The sequence below is a fragment of the Lampetra fluviatilis genome, chromosome 12 (assembly GCF_964198595.1).
Source record: "Lampetra fluviatilis chromosome 12, kcLamFluv1.1, whole genome shotgun sequence".
NCBI classification, from domain to species: domain Eukaryota; kingdom Metazoa; phylum Chordata; class Hyperoartia; order Petromyzontiformes; family Petromyzontidae; genus Lampetra; species Lampetra fluviatilis.
This window is the reverse complement of record NC_136286.1, coordinates 2,312,064-2,335,080: the sequence shown is the minus strand read 5'-3', so window position 1 is coordinate 2,335,080 and position 23,017 is coordinate 2,312,064. Positions and strand designations below refer to the sequence as shown.

The 23,017-nt window shown below is 49.0% G+C and overlaps 1 protein-coding gene across 1 annotated transcript in view; it reads left to right on the top strand.

Moving 5' to 3' along the window:
• The first annotated feature begins 2,932 nt into the window (after positions 1 to 2,932).
• Positions 2,933 to 23,017, top strand: part of DGKQ (diacylglycerol kinase theta) — a 71,017-nt gene continuing 50,932 nt past the window's right edge. Inside the window, exons 1-4 of the mRNA XM_078861328.1 lie at positions 2,933 to 3,986; positions 14,232 to 14,311; positions 16,596 to 16,698; positions 22,224 to 22,309. Of these exons, the coding sequence (XP_078717454.1) occupies positions 3,698 to 3,986; positions 14,232 to 14,311; positions 16,596 to 16,698; positions 22,224 to 22,309 (558 nt within the window). The 5' untranslated portion in view covers positions 2,933 to 3,697. The remainder of the gene's footprint in view (positions 3,987 to 14,231; positions 14,312 to 16,595; positions 16,699 to 22,223; positions 22,310 to 23,017) is intronic.

The following is a 23,017-nucleotide window of genomic DNA, read 5'->3' as shown; positions in this document are numbered from 1 at the left end:
TAGCAGCCAAATGCTCAAAACTCGTGTTTCTAAATGTGGAGGGAAAACCCGGAGCGCATGGAGAAACATCCACGCGACCACGGGGAGAGAAACGTGCAAACTCCAAATCTGCAGGTGCCAGGGTCGACTTCGAACGGTATACCAGGCGAAGTAGTTAACATCGTGGCTAGCCTCTTCACGACAAATTTACTACATTTTCCTATGCGGGCGTTTATGTAAGTGATCACCGCAAACTTAATTCAAATCGTCGGCAGAATTCCAGGAATTTGACAATGTGGCACTGAAGGTTAACATAGGTTATCACACATTTGCTTCAGGTATTTTTTTTTATCTTACAGAAATTTTATTTTTAGCCTTCTCACGCATATTAAATTAAGCAATTGGTGTTGACACTGATTGAAAGCTGGATAGCTACCTTAAGCATTTCCTGCAACCAAACAAATACATGCAAATGGGCGGATACAAACCGTCCATAGTAAACAATACAACACATGTAAATGCTCTCTCTGGAGTCGTGGTTAAATAAAGACTATCCATCAATTACGAGGCATACGTTTGCCCCAAACCTGCCTCTCCATCACCATCATTATTCAACTGCTCGTGTGGGCAATGCGGTGAAAAAGTGCCCAAGCCACGTGTTCCTTCATCAGCATGGCCAGGCTTGTTGAATGCTTCTAGATTTGAAGCTTTCGTCACTGCAAGGATTCATACTCTCTTAGGTTTTTTCAGTAAAGTCCGTGACCAGACGTTATTGGCAAGAGCACTCCGTTCGAACAAATGCTATCGGATAATTTTGTTCTGGAGAGCCAGAAAGCCGAAAGACTATTAGAAAAAAAGACACATGTAAGAGAGTATTACGTGCTAAAAAGGGCCATATCGCGAAAAGGGGCCGTCCATAAATGACGTCACGCACCTAGAGGGGGGGGGGTCAGACATTTGTGACGAGGGGGGGGGTGAGAAATGTGACGTCACATTAAAATGCGCAACTTTAAATAAATACAGTATAGACAACACGTTCTACTTAATTGAATAGACGTTTTAATACATGTTTTCTCCGACAACATCAGTGTGCAGCGCCACATTAAATACGCACTACAATGACAATAGTTTAAAGCGATTTTAAGCATAATTTCGATTTAAAGCTTTCTTGACTGCAGGGATTCATCTTATTGGTTCTTTCGGTAAAGTCACGTCGAAGGGAAATAATAAAATAATAAAAATAATAAAATACAATTCTCACATTGTATGTTTTGTGACGTCATATTTGACGCCGTGTGACGAAGTGGGGGGGGGGGGCAAAAATCGTCCAAAATCGCGTGACGTCATTTATGGACGGCCCCAAAGTGCATCAGCCGCGTGTTCCCTTCCTATCCGCACTGGGAAATCAAATCCGATCGTGGCTCCACCCCCCCTACCCCCCGCCCCACTTTTAATTGAAGGCCCCGAGGCCGTCGCATTCCCTAGACAGCATCGGGGGCCCGAGCCCCGTGTGACGCAGGGGGCCCAGCCACGCGATTGGTCGCGGTCGTAGCCCCGCCCCCCCACCGGCGTTGCGCATCGCGTGTGGGAAATGTAAACGAAGGGCGGAGACATCATGTGGAGTGGGAGTGGTGGGGCGGGGCTTGAATTGAAAACATATGAATATGGAACAGGTGACGATTCGTGATATGCGCCTTCTTTTCAGCACGTTATACTCTTGACATGTTGTTTTCTTCTTCTTCTAATGGTCTTTCGGCTTTCCAGAACAAAATTATCCAATGGCATTTGTTCGAGCGGAGTGCTATCGCCAAATGACGTCTTGTCACGGCGGCATTCAACAAAGCCTGGGCCGTGTTGATGATGACACTCCCCACTCCCCAACCGGTCCAGTGTTGCTTAAACAAATGCTGTTGGATGTGTTTGTCTGTGAAAGCAATTGGCCGATGGACTCGGTGTGTTTTTTTCGCAACGCAATAACTGAGTTAAGACCATGCGTGGGCGAGAGTGATTGTCTACGGGGGCGTAGCTTGATCCGTACAGTCATTGTTTTTTGGGTTAGATGGGCTACGTGGTGGTTATACACCAGAATTCGTGTCGTTCATGTTCCTCTACCAACCGGTGAAGACTGACACGTTTACAACGATCTTGATACCTTTTTTTAATACTGCCAGTCCACGCCTACGTTTTTTTTCCCTCCGGTTAATTGCCCTGCAAGAGATAAGATAAAGGCATCTTTGGGACCCACCTGGACCGTTAACTCGACGACACTGGCACATGGACTGGGCAGGAATTAAAACGGTATCAGGATTTGGACGTGGAATGGTTAGAGAAAAGATCATGTTGTTGAGATCTTTCCTTCCCCATAATTGTTTATTTTTTATGTTTTAAGAGTTATTGTGTTGTTACTGCGTTGGCAGTGGTGCACAAGCATTTGTGTGCCATGTCCTTCCTCAAAGACGAAGGCCTTCCATTGAGCTCTGGCCATGTTTACAAGATAACTTTGTATTATTTACAGTTGAAGCATCAAATTGTTCAACTTGCCCGTATAACTAAATTCGCTGTCTTTCCCCCCGGATTTTTGCTGTCGCTATAATTTCCTCAGTCAAAACAACATTATATATTCAGTCTCTAGTTTTCCCATCACGTGTCCAAAAACAATCAAACATCACAAACAGAAACACGCAACATGCTGGCCAACCGCCTTAAAATACATAAACATAGCAATAATTGGCGACGTTTCAAACGGAGGCCCTTTCCCGAAACACATTTTAAAATCTCCCTTCTCTTCGCACAGCAATGTGTATCGACGGACGTGTTGAGGGGCGAGGCTTACGAGAGGATGCGTCTGAGCTTTGAGCTGCATGGGGATGCATGGGGGGTGGTGGTATTGGTGGTGTTGGTGGTGGAGGGAGGGCCTCTAATGAATGGGCGTCGCTGGCAGGAGGTGGGGGTGGCTCCGCTCTCTTCCGGAGCGCGTGGCTCGACAGCTCCTACAGCAGGCACCGCCGTTGTTGCTGCTGCTGCGTCTGCTGCTGCTGTTGTTGTTGGGAGGCCGTCGTTTCGAGACTCGGACCCTTTAGCCCTGAGCAGGACTCCGACCTGGTCAGTGACCTCCGCGCGGTTTGGAGGTTTGACCCCGTCCCGGTGTCGCTCCGCACTGCGGGCCGCGTGGTTACCCGCACGAGTGAAGGGTTGGAACGTGTCTTCGTTCTCTCTGGACCGTCTTCACCCTGTCACATCGACTCATTGTCATCGCGATTATGACATTGATCGCCTTGATTGTTTAATTCGATCTCGTTGGGTCAATTGGCACCGCTTGGCAGCAGCGCGTTCCGACTGCGGTAGGCAACATACAGTACACACGAAGTATATACTGTAGTGAGTACAGGACTGTGTGTGTGTGGACATAGGGGTTAACGTTGATTACGTACAGCGCAAGGCAAGCGCCGTTCATTTACGGCGGTCGCCGTCAACACACGAGGAAGGACAGGCAATTAACAATGGCTATAATGAAGACAACTGCGTGCGGATGGAGGAGGTTGTCGTGAAGGCCCCGCAGTGCTGAAGGGACGTGCCTGGAGGCCCTTCATTCGAGACCCTGGGAGCCCCAACAAGGGGGTCAATTAATTGACACCTGAGCAGGGGGGACAGGGGGGGCTGGCAGGGGTGCCCTGGCCTTCGATTAATTAGAAGCAATAGTTCGATCGCGCATGTCTGCATGGCTGAGAGCGGAGGAGGAGGTGGTGGTGGTGGAGGTGACGGCGACATTGGCAGTCCCAGCGTTGACAGGCGACACAGGCCGAGGGCTTCGTCCGCGGCTGCAGTAGCAGGAGCAGCAGCAGCTGGAGGAGCAGCAGCTGGAGGTGACATGAGCCCCAGGAGTCGCCACAGGCTGCTGAAGGGGGGCTCCCATGGACACTGTTTCCGCAAGGTGACGCTCACCAAGCCCACGTTCTGCCAGCACTGCACCGACTTTGTGTGGGGCATCGTGGGCTACCAGTGCGAAGGTGAGTGAAAGCAGGTGGTTGGGTGGTGGTGGGTGAGCGTTTCATTTCAGATGTTAGGTTGGTGTGGCGAGGTTGGTGGTGGGAGGGTCACCGATTCGTGTTCTGGAGGGCTTCTCTCACCCAGTCTTGCTCAATCACCCACTCGTCGATTGCCGACTTGCTCGTCCACGTACGCCCACTCACTGACCAGTTGTGGAGGGGGGCAGTGCAGCCCAAATCATTGTTGTTCATGTGCTATGCTGCCACGTCTCTACTCCCCGCCTTCACCTGCCCGCGTTGACCGGAGTGCAGAATAGTCATATTACACCCCCGCATACTCATTCAGCAGTTGATTGACAAAGGGGCTGTGAGTGTACATAAACCCACCTGTGCCCACTCAGCTGTTTAAGGTGGAGCGGAGGAGCCTCGCTCATCTATTGACAAAGTCAATTAACTGCGGAACTCTTAACCAGCTACGGTGAGGGACTCATTAACTCTCCCACGGGCATCCACAACCTATTTAAGGGAAATGGGTAGGGACCTGCTCATCGATCAACCCACAACAACTAGAATAACATAACATTTGTATACAGCGACATCCACGATCAATGAATACCGCAAATTGCTTACCCATTTAAAGGGGGCACACTTGGCCACCCACACGAAATTGCAGATGTGTGATGGGCCAGGCGTACCATCTCATGCCAACCAGACCACAGTGGAGGGGGGGGCTGGAGGAGCTGGTAGTATCTAGCAGAGGTGGGACAAAGTCATTGTTATGCAAGTCCAAGTCGAGTCGCAAGTCATCAAATTCATGACTCGAGTCTGACTCGAGTCCAAGTCACATGACTCGAGTCCACATCTCATAGGTGGGACAAAGTCATTGTTATGCAAGTCCAAGTCGAGTCGCAAGTCATCAAATTCATGACTCGAGTCTGACTCGAGTCCAAGTCACATGACTCGAGTCCACACCTCTGGTATCTAGGATACATTGGTGGTGGTGGTAGGGGCTAAGAGGGGGGCCCTGCTGGAGATATCTGGGTTCCACGTGATTCGAGAAGGGTTTGGCTGCCAAGCCATTTTGCGCAGGGTCAAATCAATTTCCACCTCAATGTCGTTTATTTAAAGAAGGTGGGAGCCCTCTGAGAGAGCCGACTGTCTTTCTTCATTCTCACCGTGATGGCAAAATGAGAACGCGAAACCCATTTTTGGAAGGGAGACCTGGTTAGCCCTTCTAATGCAAGAATTTGTTTTGTTCTCGCTTACTAACGCAAACCCACAGCAGTGGTTTGTGTTTACAAACGATGCCACGGGGTGTTTAACGTCAAATCCTGGTGATTTGCCACGTTTACCAAAAGCACGACGTGTGCTTTAGATCCCACGCTATATACCCCTGTGACATCAGGGCGCTGCTGACCCCTGACCCTGACCTTGCTTAGCTCGCTCACAGCAACCCATGCTTCCCAATCTTCAGGTGTGCGCTGTGCAGCTGAATGGAGTGGGAAACTGCCATGTTTGTGATGGCAGTGGTGGCAATGGTGGAGGCGGTTGTGGCAGTGGTGGTCTATGTGACGTTGGTAGTTGGTGGCAGTGGTGGTGAGCTGCTAGCCTTGGGCGCGTTTGTTTGTGAACGTCAGCGAGGTAGGAATGTAATTGATCACTTCGGTTGCCTAACACCTTGGGGAGGTCGTTTCCTTGATGCACCTGAGTGCTCACCAGTGTATTCAGTCAAAGTGAATCAGCCGTGCTTTCAGAGACTCGCTTTTTATGGCCGCATTAATAGCTTGGGAGCAGTAGTGGCGCAGTTGTCAGCGCACAGAACGGCGCTATGAATCCCACCACCCGAGTTTGTTAACCAGCCTTGGCGGTAACAACAGCGGTGTAGCGAGAAATATCAGAACTGGTCTTGGCTCCCGTATCCCCATCCCACTTACCAACTTGTACCAAGAAGCATGGTGAAGTGTCGCTAAACAACAACCCCCATGACCGACACAGCTCGGTGAGACTTTCTAGCCGTGTCTCGACAAAGGGTTGTAAACTATTCATGTGTCTGTGCTTATTTCATGTCTGCCAACGTGGCTGGGATGTGACTGGTGATCACTCTAATTCTAAAAATAGACAGGCGTAGGCATTGCAAAGTAATTTCTACAGCAGAAACTTTCTCTACCCAACTTTTCTGGCTCGGCTGTCATTTGGGAATGGCAGTAAATCTCAGTTGGGCCCTCACCTAGTTGCATATAGTTGATTTGAAGTTTCAGTTTGGAGAAAAAACCAATGTCAAACAGTAGGAACGTGGTGTGAATTAAAAAACTGCAAAGTTTTTATTTATTTTACTAGGTAATACCCATTGAGCTATATAGCTCTTTTTCAGAAGCGACCTGGCCACAAATGATAGCTCAACGAAGGGGCTTATCACGTGGAAATGTATCTGAGTCAAATGTTGTAAACGCTCATTTCTAACTGGAGGAAAAAACCAGAGGACCCAGATAAGAGTCTATGCGATCACGGGGAGAACACGCAAACTCCAAATATACAGCAGGCGTTAGGGTTGGGATCGAACCCACGATCTGTATACCAGGCGAGGTAGTTAACATCTCGCCACTGTGGTGCCCCATTGATACTGATCACCATTCGCTTATTTGAGCCGGTTGTGGAAATTCCACATTCTTATATGACAGTGGTCATTTTGTCTTTAGCACAAGCCCTAATTCACTTACAGAAAGTAGCAGGCTCATTTTATTGCTTGTGGCCTTATCAGTAAAAGTGAGACCCAACCCCCAAAATCACACAACTCGTATCTTTTACACATGTTCCTAAGGCCATGTGTTCCGGGCTTGTGCTCCATAAATGAGAAATAAAGACTTTAGAACTACTGTCAGGTGCTCTGGCTTGTGGTAAAAGGTGTGTGTGTGTTATCAGGTGTGTATTATATTATTTCCTTAAAACTCGTATTGAACAACCTGGAGGCACACATCTTAGGTACCTGTTTAGAAAATAATAAAAATATGTAACCTTGGGTTGCTTATACTTTTAAGTGGGAGGGATCAACGGGACTGATTTGTGCACCCAGCAACCTAGGCTCAATTCCTGGCCAAGGCTAACATCAGCTGCGAGTGATCTCTGAACCAGTCTTTGGTTTTATCCCCTTTCACAAACCCACAATGACCAGCATGGTGAAGAATGGTCAAACAACCCCCATGGAAAACCCACGTGTTAAAAATAAAGAAGTCCGAGTCAGGCTGTGCTATTGCGTATCTGCGTCAGAGGGCTTGGTAAGAGCGCTGCACAACGAATGACCTTCTGCGAGGGCACTGCAGTGGTGTCCACCCTCTGTGCTCGGCTCCCTAGGGATCGATGACTGCGTGCGAATGAAGGGAGACGGCGCGGGGTCTCGGTGTGCGGGGCCGGTGTCGTGGCCTGACATCTTCGTCTGAAGTCCTCATTAGCATGGGTGTTCGCTGCTTGAATTCCACCGTCGGCGGGAGTGCTTGTAATGATCACATTTAAATTGCACCCGTCATCGGAAGAACCGCTCCAAGGCACGTTTACAGTCTGTTTTTAATATCGATTATTAATCTCGTGACGCGGGCACCGAATGCCGCGTCTACGAATTGGTGTTTTTCGATTTGTGTATCTTTGCAGCGTGTTTCAGGTTAACCCATGCAGCTACTAGATTTTATTTCAATGCTCCATGATGTTAAGACGTAATTTACTCTTGACTTGAATTACGACCCCGAATTGTGACCATGTCATTGACATTGCACGTTTGGGGGTCGAACATTTTCACCCTTCCTTTCCATCTTACCTCGCCATATCACACTCTTACATTAATCATTCAACCATTTGCCACACTTGCTCTTCTCATGAGCCATGCGTATATTTTGGAAATTCCTCATGAAAGACGGTTCCAAAACACTGGAGCTAATTTGACAGTAGTTATGTCACAGGCTCCAGCTAGATGGGTTGGTGGGACACCAGACGATGGGAATTAGTTGATCGTCGTTCGGTGGTTCAGATTCACCATCATCATCAGCCATGTTCAATCCACTGCTGAATGATAGTCTCCCTAAGCCACTGCCTGGGTCATGTGTTGCATTATCAAAGTGCGCTGTTTGGTGATGACAAACGGGCATCATAGATCCTGTGACGGCGTTCACAAGAGCCGGCTGATGCGTGTTAGCATTGTGATCCAAATGCCTGACGTGTAAACAGTTGGCAACTCAATTGCCAAAAAAAGATTATACCAGCGGTAGCTTTCTTGTGAAATGCAGTTACTCATCAGTCTCTTGCAGTAGGGATTTTGTTTGTCAGCCGCCTCTAATCTAACTTCAAATGAACTGACTCCCCTGATTGAAGGGAATTGAATCATTCCTCTATTTGTGCTGGTGGTTGCTTGGAGGCATTCATTATGGGCAATCGGATTCGAGCAGGATGGGCATCCGCCATCCGCCTCGGTCGCGGAAGAGCTGTTTTTGTGTGCGCGGCGCTGTAATCGCGTCCGTGAGCGTCATCTCAACACAAGCTGCAGCCCGCATGCTACGGTTTTCTGCACCCGTTGCGCCAAAACCATTTTCATTTCAACCGCCTGAGCCTCGGGACATCCATCCTCTGCTGAAGCCTGAGAACCAGGGTTAATTTCATCTGGGCCTGTCCGGGTCTGCGACCCAGAACATTTTCCTGCACCCTGAACACCACATCTAGTATACCTCTCTATGGCTCTGATGAGTAACCACAGCCATTACGAGAGGTATTCCGGAGATGGTAGGCTGGAGGTGGCACCTGACTCTTCGCCACTGCCAAATGGGGGAAGTGTATCGGCTGTGGTAGACCGGGAGGTGGCATGTCACTTGTAACCACAGCCATAGCGAGAGGTATCCCGGCACACCACATCCAGTATACCTCTCAATGTGGCTGTGACTGGTATCTACAAGCATCGTGAACTCTGACTAGTAGCCCACAGGCCATTGTGAGAATTCTACTACTGGGTGTTGTGTGCCAGTATGCCAGTATGCCTCTTGCCATGGCTGTGGCTACCAAGCTACGTGCCACCCTCCCGATTACCAGCGATCCAGAAAATATTTGGTGAGAAATGAAGCCATGCTCAAATCTTGAAAACGATCACAGCTCTGTCACGCAACAGGATGGACCGCCATGCTCGGACCTGCGCGGCGGTCAGGCATGACTGCTCATTTTTGAATTTTGGTTTGGAGCGTCGTTACAATACAAATCTGCACGATAATTGGGTATTGCGCTATGCATTCTGCCACTTTCGTATGCGCAGACAAAAATTCGACCGCTGGATTGAGGTAGGGGGAGAGATCAGTTCTCAGCTGCGTTGTCATGATTGCCGCGATAAAATAATGCGACGACAGTTGAAAGAGATGATTCGGAAAAAAAAATCAGGTGGACTTTGTGGGCAATTCGCTTCAGGAATGTAACAATAAAATAGCAAATATGCTGTTCATATCTAACCAAAAAACATGAATATATTTCGATTTGCACAGCTGCTGCAGTTTTCTCTATGTTAAACATTAGCGATGTAAACGTTTTTTGTTTTTTCTGCTTTGGTGAGATGTGAGTCAATCTCACAGAGTTTATTGCATCATCTGAGCGCAGGCTTGTTGCTAAACAATGCCCTTTGTTTACCCACGAGAGCCTCATCAAGTCTCAGTACTGTACTCTTTTTATAGACGGTCCTGAACTGGAACGTTTGGGAAATTTCATTAATGAGTGTTTGTCTTCTTGTGGGAGGAAGCCAAAGAACCCATCGCATGCATCCTAGAGAATAATCAAAGATTTGCACAGAATGGATTTTAAGAACCCACTTCTAGTGCTGCCATCTTCTGGCCATCTCGCTGCCAGTGAGTTTGGAACAAACAAACTGGTGTGATCCACCAACCCTCCCATCCAAAAGGCTGCACTACAGGCAGTGGCGTACCGTGGTTGGAATGGGTCCTGGTGCAAGGAGGTCCTGTTTAATTCCCTCACTCATCGTAGCCTCGGCGCCTGGGCCCCCCTGACCTGTGGAACCTGATGCAGTTACACCGCCTGCACACTCGATAGCCACGCTACTGCCCCTCGCATAACTTTTCGACAAATTGTAACGCTTCCGAGTCACGATTCGATTTAAGAGTCAATGTTCGATATGCTACCAACGACAGGCTTGCACCGTGGTGCAGACGCAGGAGCGGTGCAGGTGCAATGAGCGGTGCAGGCGCAATGGCGTGGTGCAGCAGCGATCGCACTCTTCAAACTGGGAACTCCTCATCCACCCAGACCGGTTGGACGCGTTTGTGTTTGAGCCGGAATGTGAAACCGTGGAGATTGGATGGGAGCGATAGGAGGAGGCAGTTGAAACAAATAGCTTTAGAAATATCCCGTTTTGTCTTACAAGCCGGAGGGAGAATTGCTGTTAGCGAGCACCTGTTAAGACCGCCACATGGTACGTCACACACGAGGGTGCATTTTAGCTGCTTTTGTCTCCCCGTGTGGCACGATGCCTGTATAACGCACCTCCGATTAGCACGGTTGGTTACGTACGGTGCGAAAGAAGTTGAATATACATACGTCTATGTCACTTGGTACAGTACTCATTTAACGTGGAGTCAGCCTCGGGGAGGTATAAGACGGATCGAGATTCCACTTTTCATTGATCTGTTTGGCTTGACAGCCAGCTTGTCAGGACCGCAGTGTATGCACACAAATAAGGTGACATGAGAAGTTTAGTGATAATTTTGCCTGAAACTGGTTGGCTTTTGGTGGAAGATCTGAGCTGGCACTTCACTGCAATTAGCACCCTGTATTTTTTTTAACCGAGGTGGCATTTATTTGTCAATCATGGTGACTCCAACATCATGGACATGTGCAGCCCTTTTGTCAATCCACTGCTGGATGAGAGCCTCCCTGCACCGTGTGTGTCATGGGGGGGGGGGTTATTTGACGAGACTTGGCCATGTTGGCCACAGCAGGTTGGTGAAGGCACGGAGCATAGACGGTGAAGCATATAAACATTGTATATTACAACGATGGATATTGCTGCACAACCGTCTGTGAAACACAACACAGCTCCGAAGCAGCTTACAACACCTGTTGTGTGCATGGAGGTCACCCGTCCCAAGCACAGGCTCAGCCCTGCATAGCTTCCGACATCTGACGTAATGGGTCGCATTGCGGGCGATTCGGCCAGTGGCTTTACAAACGTAATGTTAGCACCCTGTGCCGAATTACACCAACAAAATACCTATCGAACTTTATCCGCGACGTCCCAGAACATTGATTACCGAAAGACGGGCGCTCGGAACGGGCTCCTTGCATGTGGCGGCGGTGGCTGGGTGGGGCACGGGAAGATGCGCCGTGCATGAAGAGCAACACGAGACCTGCGCCGTGACATTCGATCAACAATGAACAAGGGCTCGGCTGCGCGAGTACAGACACGCCTGGCCTGGTGTGATGCGCTCTTCGTGGCAAGCAGCCCCACAAACTGGTTTCGCACACATTTCATAGCGCGGTCGACGTCGCTTAAGACGGCCACCCGCGTTTGCCTGGTAGTTGTGATTGAATGTTCACGCCGCTATTTGCAGGCACGTATTGGCTTTCTCCCGTAATTTGCAGTCTGCCGGCCGCTGTTTGGGGAAATATAGATTAGCGCTTAGCGTTAATGATACTGCGGCATTTTTCATTCGGCGCGGAGCGTGGCGAGCCGAGCAAGTTGACGTGACTTAGTCAATGTTAAGAGGAAACGGTGATCATAAAACACGTGCGCACGCACACACACTCGCACACTTTCCCAAGCCACCTTAACGGTTAGAAGAGAGAAAAAAGTGTGGCGCTTGTTTAGTACGGAAATCGTTATCGGCTGCAATTACAAAGCTCGTCGTGATGATTTACCGCAGCAGGACGGGACGATGCCCCTGCGTGCAGCACGTGCCGCCGCGCCGGCGTTGTATTGCCGGTGAATCGTAAGCAGACGGCCAAGGGCTTCAAGCGTTGTCTGTGTCACACGCCGAGTGGTGGCTCGGAGCCAGATGCTGCACTATCTCCCTAGAACAGCAGTTAGAGCTCCCCCCCCCAAAGGGGTCACGAAAGCATTTTGGGGGGTGGGCAGGGGTGCACAGGCTGCAGCATGGATACAGTGCAGGAGATATTTTTAATGTGAGCGGGGAACGTCAACACCACAATGCAATGACAAAAAGCACAAACTCGACGCGAAACAAACACCGTGTTGACTCGAGGCGTGGACATGTGACCTCATTGTGTTATGGCCTGCGTAACCTGGGAAGGATGCTAGTCGTGGGATTTGGGGGGGTGCGGGTCTGTGCAGGGTCTAGTGGTCTTGATTGGGGGCCGCCATACCAAAAGTGTTGACAACCACTGACTTAATAATATCATCCTCACATCTAAGGGCTGATTCCCATGACAGGTGCTTTCCATCTTCCGCGATCTTCAGAATTTCATGGAGAGCCCCGTCCAACTGCTCACACTGTCCCACGAACCGATATTTTCCCTTCCGTTTCCCCTCTTCCTTCCCATGTACCCTTGCAGAATCACCTTTGCTGTCGCCGTCATATCTCCCGATATGACCCCCCCTTTAGTCATATCCCGCATACGCTACCTTCCTTCTCATCAGACTTCTCAGTGATTCCTGCCCATAGCCGCTTGTTCCCGGCACATATCTTCGCTCTTAGTATTATCGCACCTTTTTTCTCTTCCCTCCGTAATGCAATGCCGTGGCCTAACCCTTTCCCATTCCGAGATGTCTGCAAATTGCAGGGTGGATCCCGTTCACTGCTGAATCTCGGAACGCGTAAGCGGTTAGCGTTAATATTATTTAGAAAGGGATCGCACCGCTGTTTTTTAAAGACATTGTGCTCACCGCAGAGAACTCTAGCGACAAACTGTGCCACACGCCCTCCCGCATGGCCTTTTACAGATGACGTACACGCATGCACGTCATCGGAATGGGAAAGGGTTAATTTCTCCTTCTAGCCCGAACAGACGAGCGGATCGCACGTGCCAGTTGTGGTGCGCGTCACCGGCGATTGTGTTTAGTTTTCGCGACTGGAATCGTTACGACGCGACGGCTCCGTGCCGACCTCGATCATCCACGGGGGCAATTGAGCTCGGGAGTCGGGGGGGGCGGGGGGGCGCTCAGTCCTCGATCCACTGACGGAACTTTTTGCGGGCCAATTGTTGACACGGCTTCATTATTTTGAATGCTCGCCAAGCGTTAGGTCAGGCCGTGGCTGAAAAAAAAATCCGGTTTGGTTGCTTTGCGAGAGCTCTGTGGAGGGGAGAAGTGTGCATTTTTAGTTTCCGGGTGACAGTGAGTTCAAAACGAACACGGGGCGAGTGTCACGTAGCAATTGTGAAGGGGTTTAAAAAAGAAAAACCAAGTGGTGTTATGTTGAAGGGTTTACAGACTTGTCTCGTTGAAAGTATTTGTAAGTTTAAACACGGCAGCAGTCTCAGCCGCACCTATTTCAACGTGTATTCGCACTGTACATCAGCGTTTCTCAAACTCCAAGGTACAGTCTCCTGTGATTAGCAATCATCAGGCAATTGCTGCATTTCCATATGAATGCAAATGATTGGCGGTCACAGTGGTTGGTCCCAAGGACTGGCGTTGAGAAACACTGCACCATTTACATTAAAGTATGGCATCTAGAGGTGAAGATGTTACCTGTGTGATAACATGTTTATAGAGTTGGGAGTTGCCCACACTTTGCCCCACCACAAGGGATTCACCTCTCAATATTACTCTCTCTGTTTTCTGTTAAGTGGACATGGGCAGTTTTTGTTGCCATGCAACCTTGAGCCAGGGAATTGAACTCGGCCCTTTTGGGGATATGAGTCCAATGTGTTCACCACTGTGCAACAGCAGCTCCCACTCCAGATATATTTCCTGCACACATGGGTATCTATGCTTCTTTACAATTTAAAATTACCATACAGTCCAATTGGGATTTATATAGCGACAGCCTCTCAAGAAGCCATACAGCAACGGTGCGCAACATTTATTTAATAGATGGAGAGGCAGTCAGTGATAGGAAAAGGGTAAATAAGGCAGGGCTTGAGCCTGGATTTGAACAGGGGTAGGGGGCCTACATCACAGATGGCTGGGGAAGAAAAACAATGGTAGTAGCAAACTATGAGGGCAGCAGAGAGGAATGAGCCCGAGTTATGGTTGAAATCGTTTGCGAAAGCATGAGTAACGCACGGAAGCCTCCCCCGCAGTCTGTGTTACCTTCCTCTCCCATCTTGTTGCAGTCTGCAAGTTCATGTCGCACGAGAAATGCCTCAAGAGTGTGGTCATCATGTGTTCCACTCACCTGGCCACCTGCGTCAAGGTAAGCCCGTCTCGAGGCGCCCGCTCAGCCCCTGTGAAAACATTCTGCACAGCCGCGGCAAGCCAAATGCCTCTAATACAAAGCGGTAAGCAGTATGTATGTATGTTGAACGTCTTTCGCACCGTACATAGCCAACCGTGCTAATCGGAGGTGCGGAGAGCTAATTGGAAGGACATAATCGCAAACGTCTTTGAGAAGGGACATTGTACATAGAAAGAGATTGGAAGGTTAGCGTTTTCAACTCTTTTTTTATTTGAGCGAGGTCATAGGGGCGTTGATGCAGCAGAGATTCACAGTTCGAATCCAGCAGCCGTCCCAATTAGTACTGCGTGTGTATTAATCCTAAAAATACTACGCGCCGTCCTCTTCGTAGTGGATGCTAAAGATCCTTTGATGTCGTTCGCAAGGGTTCAGCCATTGTGTGCCGGCGGCCATGGTCCAACTTGGCCAGAATTGAAAGATGACCCGCAAATGACTCATTTTGGATATTACACAGCAACCATCGCCCACTACTGTGAAATCTTAGCTGGACCCTCCTGAAAGAGAGTCATGAGACTCGGTGAGGCTTTCCCGAGTAAACGAGTGTAATTTTAAATAATAGTAATAATAACAAATAATATGAACTTGGAAAAAGGAGACAATGGCATGGGAGTTCCAAAGACAGAAACAGAAAGCACTAATGATAGTACAGCAGATAAGAACCAACTCACTTTTTTTGTGTCAGGCTCATAGCAACCTGAGAAAAGGAGAGTGTGTGAGGGGGTTACATAGCAGAGCAATGAGAGAGGAGGAAGAGAGCGTTTTTTTCCTGAAATATGGTGAGAGAAAACTGCCATTCCGATAGAACGAGTCCGTGACAAAGGGGTGGGGTATGATGGCGCGGTGTATACATGGCGCAACAACCGTTGTCGTAGCAATAAAAGAGTGACGAGGAAGTGAGTGAGTGATGAGGAGAGAATGGTGTGGTAATTTGCATGGTCTTTGGGTCCGATTTACTCCTCGACTAAATGGCCAAAACTTGTCAAATCACCGTGGCCATTTTGCCCCATTGTTGGTGACCGAGACTTCTTCACAAAAAGAAAAACTGACGAAAAACATTCGAAGAGGATTTCACGCCATCTGCTTCGACTTCCGTGTCTTTTCACTTTACGAAGTGCACTGCAATGAGATTTTGTGAAATAATTTTTTGTAATAATTTATTGATGTCTACGTTGCCACGGTTCATCAACAGGTTTGTTTATGTGTTACACGGTCGTATTAAAGGCTCGCACATCACAACCTATGCCGCCATTCTCCGGAGGGAGGGAAAATAAAAACCCCTCCAAATATATTACCGCACTGCCTTTCTGGTTGGCGTGTGTTTGGACGGTTTGACGTAATTGGTGGCCACAAAGTTTTTCCACTGGCCGGCCCAGAATAGCACACCTGCGCGTGTTTGGAAGGCGCAAACAAGTCCGTGCGGCGGGCTATCTTCCTGCATGGCCACCCAGAGCCCGGCGGCCTCCCGCAATGTGTGGAGCGATTATCCCGATGCAAAAAGCGGAGGGGACCCGAAAAAAACAGCCAACTAATCGTCCCGCCAATTTCCGCATGTAAATTTAAAGTCGCTTTAAGTAGAGCCTCAGGGTCGCGTACCATCGCGATCGTTATCGTCAGCCGCGATCTATCTGCTGCTGGATGAAGGGCTGCCCTAAGCCGTCCGCCGTCTCTCACGGTCTTGCGACGGTGACCATTCCTGCACACGAGCTGACCTCGTCGCTCAATCTCCGCACTCAAGTTACATTTGGCGCATTCTCTCCGTTATCTGCCATTCTGTTGTTAGTCTCGACCACCTGGCATCAGCACCACTGGCGACGTGCCCTATCCAGTCCTAAGACGACATTTTACAACCTGCGGATGAGCGTCCTCTAATCCCCATTGCGACCAATGGAGACTCCGCCGCGTTCCTTACCATAAGAATCTGACAAACACGAGCTGATTTGCTGGTGGGAACGATAAATCCTTACGTGGATTCTTTTACCCGCACTGCTTTGCCAATCAAGCTGAGTGCTCCTTCCGTCACATATGCACCAGCGCGCGTAAGCGTACCTTTGTGCGCTGATACCCGGCCATCTTGGCAGTAACCGGCTGCTGGCTGGTCAGTACCTTGCCAGCTGGCTGGCACCTGCACGCTTGGTCCGTACTCAGCCAGCTGGTGGCTGGCACCTGAACGGTTGGCCTGGTACCTGGCCGGTTGGCCAGTGGTGGGCTGTGCTGACGTGAAGGTGCCCTCACCTGTGTACAGGTCCCCGTGGCACACTGCTTCACCTCCCCGGGGCAGTACAAGAAGAAGTTCTGCAATGTGTGCAGGCGGCACCTGGAGGACAGCCTTGCCTACCGATGCGAAGGTGAGAGGTGCATGCGACCAGTGCTTTTCTCCCTGCTTCTCTGTTTCTTGCTTCCCTTATGCTTATTTGTATTGGTTCTTGCTTCCCCACTTTTAACATTTATGCTTCTGACGCTTTTATGCTTAACTGCTTTTTGCCCCACTGCTTCTGTACATCTCACTGCCACTCTGTATGCCACTTCCCTACTTTTTGCTCCGCTACTTGATTTTTTCTTGCTTCACGGCTCTTCACTCTCCCACTTGTACCACTTTGCTGCTTCCCACTTCCCAGTTTCTCGCTTCCTGGCTTCTCACTTTCCACTCACATTTATAACTATTATGGACGGGCCACAGCTCCGATGGAAATGTCCCTTTCCACTGGAAAAAAATTCCCCAAAACTATCGGCATGTTGATGATTGGAAATAGAGAAAAGCTTATTAGTCATATAATTTGGTGCTGTGCGCAAATGGATGTTGGAGCACCTGAATAGTTGATATTGAAAGAGATTGCTTAACGCTGGGCTCGCTTTTTTGTTGAATCAGGCCGCATGAAGCTTGAATTGGTAACACCACACTTGATTCCACAGGGGGCCTAGTTTGGAAACGTGAAATCAGATTTCTAAGATTCGCTGGATTTTGAGGGAATTCCCAAGGCTCCGAGACCTCAACCAAGGCACCTACCCAACCGCACGGATGACATGGAGTGCATTACAGTAGATGAGGAATTTCTATTTTTGTCGCAGTTTGGTGGAGGCCTTCATCCAGCAGTGAATTGATCAGCACTGATGATGATGTGAGGTAACATTTTTACTTGACATGGCCACATTTCTGCGCTGAAGGCCACGGTGGCTCTCGGAGCAGAATAAATAAATTGTCACCAAGCCTGACTGGTTTGCTCCTATCAAAAGCAAACTTTGCTTAATTTACGATGTAAATTCTTCTGTCACATCGCTAAAAATACATATGGAAATGGATCGTGTAGTTACGGTGGTCCACATACATGGAACAATGTTGCTTTAAATAAAAAGGGCTGTCAGTCATTTGGTAACGCCCTGTTGGATTCAAATTAAGCGGTTACGATGTTTACCGTTTATTGTTTAATCATGAATATTAATTCTTCGCGCTGTAGAATATATCACTGTTATGACGTTCGCAGTCTGATGTCGCACTGCAACCGTTTCGCTCTCGCGTTGTCTTTACCTGCTCTCAAATACTGCAGTCGAATAGAGTAGGAGTGCATCTGCACCGCATGTGGATCACACGCTCTGTGTGTGGCCCTACCCATGAGTGCTTGCAATGAGAAGCCTCAAGCCAACTTGACGTCAAGCTCTTCAAATTTTTCTTTAACAAAAATTCTGCCTTTCAGACAACCTGTCGACGGATAATATCAGTGACTTGTGATATATTCGCCAGCTTATTGAAATAAGGTCAAACAACCCCCACAACCCTCACGGCTTGGAGAGGCCTTCATCTAGCAGTGGATTGGATTTTACAAAAAAAAAGACAAAACTCTCCCATACAGCCTAAACAGACTGCTGGGGCAAGTACTGTTAGCCAGCACCGATGAAGACCGGCACGGCGCACGAGGGGGTGTGTATTTGTCTACCTAGTGGTGATGTTTACACACTGCACCAGATACTTATTTGAGGCTGAGTCGACCTAGGGGAGCCCCAGAATAGGTTCAGATAATAGTCACTGGTTTTGGCCATGAGCTGGAATCGAACTCGGGGTCACCGGGTTCGTAGCGCAGTGCGCTATCCGCTACACTACTGCTAAATGTGGTCAAACAACCCCCACGACCCACATGGCTTGGAGAGGCCTTCATCCAGCAGTGGATTGACAAAGGGCAGTACACTTTACACACACACATCAAATGACGGGTAGGTTTGTCGCGTCAAGCTGGCAAGAGAGGAGTGTAGCCGGCGATTGCGCGCACGTCACGTACGCTGCGCACGACCGGCATTAGCAGTTGGCTCACGTCGGGAGCTGATAATGTATTTAAATTGCGGCACGCTTCACTGAACAAAGCCCGTCGTGCCGGCTCTCGGGTGTCCCGCTGCCCAACGATTCCGATGAATGCCCCAAACTGGCGATGCCAACGTGCCCACGGACGTCGTGGCGTTTATTGATTCTTTTTATCGCCAAAGCCTGCAGTGGGTTTCATTAAACTAGAACATTCACCAGCTGCGCACGCGCATGTACAGCTCGTTTATAAGTCCCCACTGCTTGATGAGGGCCTCCCGATGTCGTGCCGGCCGTGTGGATTACTCGACCATATTTCACCCACGCTGCTCGGTGTGTGTGGATAGAGGCGGAGAGCATAGAAGTACAGGACAATGATGGATTTTGCTACACTGCCATCTCCAGCCCGCAACGTAGCCCCACAGCTTCCCTGTGTGAACCCGTCTGTGCGCGGTTGTCGCCGATCCAAGCAGGGCTGAGCCTGGATAGTGCCGACGAGTTTGGGTGCAGTCTGTTTGATATGGCAAGAGGCTTCGTGCACGTCATCATCGTGATTTTTGATTTTGTTTTATTTTACTTTTATTAATTTAAAGGTTTTACCTACGTGACTTTACCGGAAAAAACCTAAGAATATCATCTTCATCATCACACATTTCGTCATTTGGGCAGATTGCCCGTAGGTGTCCACTGCACATTTCATCATTTGTTTCCACTTTCCTCTGTCTTATACCAATATGCTCAAGTAGTGCCGAATCTTTCTTGCATCAACCTCTTATGTCGTCATCAAGCTATTCTTTGTTAGATCTTCCTCTCGTTCTGGTTCCTTACATTTTTAGAACAGCACACTTTAAATTTTCCTGTTGTTGTCCATCCTACGTATGTGTCCAAACAGTGCCAGTTTCCTTTTCATCACTGCCCGTATCAGGTCTTCTTCTTACGTGCAACCTTTTTCCGACTTCTACTTCAGGCGCGTACGGGGGTATTAATAGCGTGTGGGTTGTACGGTTGAAGAGCTTTGAACGTGAGCTGGCGCTGTGCACCCGGGGGCTCTTAGTGAGGGATGGGGGGGGGTCAGCGCCCCCGGCCGCCGCTTACGCTGACGATGCTTGCTGACGCTGACAACGCTCGCCGCCGTTGCTCTCTACCGCACGGGGATGGTTTAACATGAGGAAAATTTCTTAACAAAGTGTGCACAGAGTAAGACTGCTCTGATCCTTACCCTACCCCACTTCCGCCTCCTCTTACCATTAGAGCACATTTAGAAGATGACATCGAGACTGTTTCTAAAGGGTGAAGATACACAGATTTTTGTAAAAAAAAAAAAAACTAAACCCAATGGATTTCTTTTGACCGAGATTTTAAAATTTTTATTTCGTGGTCGTTAAACGTTAAAACAGGGGCCGCTGCAATAAAACCCGGCTTGTTCCGGCACCCGGTCAGAGAGTTCGCGTTGAGACACCGCCGCGGAGATGCCTGCGCCCCTGCGTTCATGACGGCACGTTGGTGGAAGCCTCACTTGTCAGTTTGACGGCCCGTTTGCCGCATGCGACGGGACAGCTACTCCGCGCCGAGACGTGCCCACAGTCGTCTTTGTCACGGACGCACCCTTCCGCTGCACTTTTTAGGCATTCGCCAAATAAAGGCGTCAAGTTATTCCCACTCAGTTCAGAGTTGCCGGACGCTTTTCAAATTTGGCTTTTACGTCGCCTCGAGCTCGAATACTTTCTGCCAAGAGCGCCAAATATTCGATGGCGCTAACGCAATGAAAATTACCTCTTCCCAACACTCCGAAAATGCACTGCTTCACACTGGTGGCACGGCATCCTGAGGAAACACGGTTGAATTTGTATGCCGAACAAACCCACACAGTGTAACTGCGTTGAAACCGATAGCGCCGTCCTTGCCGATGGCTTCTCGTAACCACAGTCCTGCTGTGCTGGAAAATTTTGGGAGCTACGTTCCTCCCAGCAACAGTTTCACCAGAACCTGGTGGTCGTGAATGGGGTTCGCAACGATGACTGCGACGCTGCCGATGGGCAAACGTTGTCGGAAAAATTGATGAAATTCTACCGCGGCGGGGATGCTATGTCGCTCGTTGTTGCGTTTTCCCCTCGAGGCCTAAATGAAATGGCATCAATTGAGCATTGCTTAAAGTCGAAAGGAATGGACACATGAGCTGATATGCAACAGGGTGAGAATTCCTTAATCTTCATTATAATTGTCATCGTCATCAGCTACGATCAGTCCATTGCTGGTTGAAGGCCTACCCAAGCTTTCACCAACTCTCACAGTCCTGTGACGTAACAATCCTCGCTGCGATCTGCGTACGAGTATGTCCCTGGTTGCTCTTTCTCGATAGACGTCCTCTTTGACCCATTCTGGTGCTCGGTTGCCACTCCATTATTCTCAACCACCAGCCATCATCCCTCCTCGAGACGTATTCTACCCAAGCCCACGTACCATATGCTGTCTTTAACTTGCGTATGTTATCTATTCCATATGTTTCTCTTTGTCTTCTCTTGATATAATTTCAAGCAATTTCTTAATAATAATTTATACAAATTTTTCAGTCTGCTGGATAAAGGCCCCTCCCCATGCCATATCAGGCGTGGGGTTATTTCGCCATAGGTCACGACACTGGTTGGTGCGGGTTTGCTCATGGACCCATTCAGATATCGCTCTCCGCTGATGTTGACCATGGCCTGGAATCGGTCACAGGGTTCACAGTTCAGTGCACTAACCACTACATCACGGCTAACCACTGAGAATTGCTTACTATGAATAAAAACTCACAAATAAAGGTTTCGCTCGCAGTATACAGTGTTGTACAGTGCGTTCATACATTTAGCATGGCATATACCTCTTATTGCAGAGTCTGTAGTTTTTAGTAAACTTTACGATCGCTGATTAATTATAGTTTATGAATGATCATGGCCGTTTATTCCCACTGTGATACGGGTTGCGCAAACGTGTTCTTCAGCATTGCACGAGTTTACAGGCCAGAGTCCTGGTTTGGTTGTCAGGAAATTACTTTAACATCGATTTTGTGGGAAAGTCACCCAATTGGTGGAGAAATTGCTTCAATTCTGTAACGTTACAATTCATTATCTGCACACACCGGCTTGTTGCCAGCGCATCTCACTTGTAATAAAGACAACTTTAATAAATCAAACTGTAGTGTTTTAGATGCTGTGCAATTGTCACTGTAAGAATAGCACCAACAGGGCCGGTGAAAGTCTTTTTCAGACCCGTGCCAAAATGCCAGAATGAGGCCCCCTCAGATGTCCCCTTGGCCTTTTCTGAACCCTCCTTGGATCTGAGGCCTAAAGCAAATTGCCTCACCTCTCCCCCACCGCCGCCCGCACCTCTACAGCCCTGAGCTCCAATGATTGAATTTTAGCTTTTGAAGCAGAGTTTCCATTGAAGGTCCGGTGGTTGGACGAATGGATGAGCGATGGGGGCGAGCAAGCAGATGGGCGAACAGGCAGATGGGTGAGCGGATTGGGTGAGCGGCTGTACGAGCAGACGGGGAACAGGCGATGACTAACCGTGTCTCATCTGCTGCCCCCCCTTCCTTCTTTGCAGTGTGTGACCTCCACCTGCACGCCGACTGCATGCAGTTCGCCTGCAGCGACTGCCGGCAGTGCAACCAGGAGCGGCCGGGGGAGCTAGTGAGTCCACAACACTCCCGCACACTTGATCTTGTCTCAGTTGGGATCGTTGACGGCAGTGCACCCGTGCCACGCAAGCCGATGCAAACGCCTGGTGCGTGTGTTTTAATTTTTGTCGAGTTTGTTGGGGGGAGGAAGCTCCATTGTAGGCATGGGTTATGAGGTGCTGATCACTTGGCATCACATCAGTGAATTCTTGACTGTGAAGTTTTTGAGTGGTGTCCCTTCATATGTGTGGGTTAAATCCAGGTCTCTCCGGTTTCCTCCCACATGAAGCCAAACACTATTTGATGGGATTGACCAAGTAAGCCAATCAAGCAGGACCCTCCTGAAAAAGTTCCGATGCTCAGCAAAACTTTTTTGGATAAACATAGGGCATTTGAATTTGTATTGCAAAGATTTGGCAGGACCCTGGCAGGACCCTGCTGGCAAAGAGTCAAGGGATTCTGTGAGGCTTCCCACGGTAAACAAGCACAATAATAAATTATAATTAGAATAACATCACAGTTGTGTCTGGCCGTGCTGAGTGTTAACATTCGGCAGGGTTACACACCCATGTGATCTCAGTCTCCTCCCCCCCCCAACTCTCTACCCACCCCTCACCCCCAAAACCCACACCTCCCCAACACCCCCCTCATCCACCGTTGGTGCCAGTCACTTCTGAGAGCCGGCATTCAGGGGGCTTGGTTTTTTTGCTGGCTTCTGCAA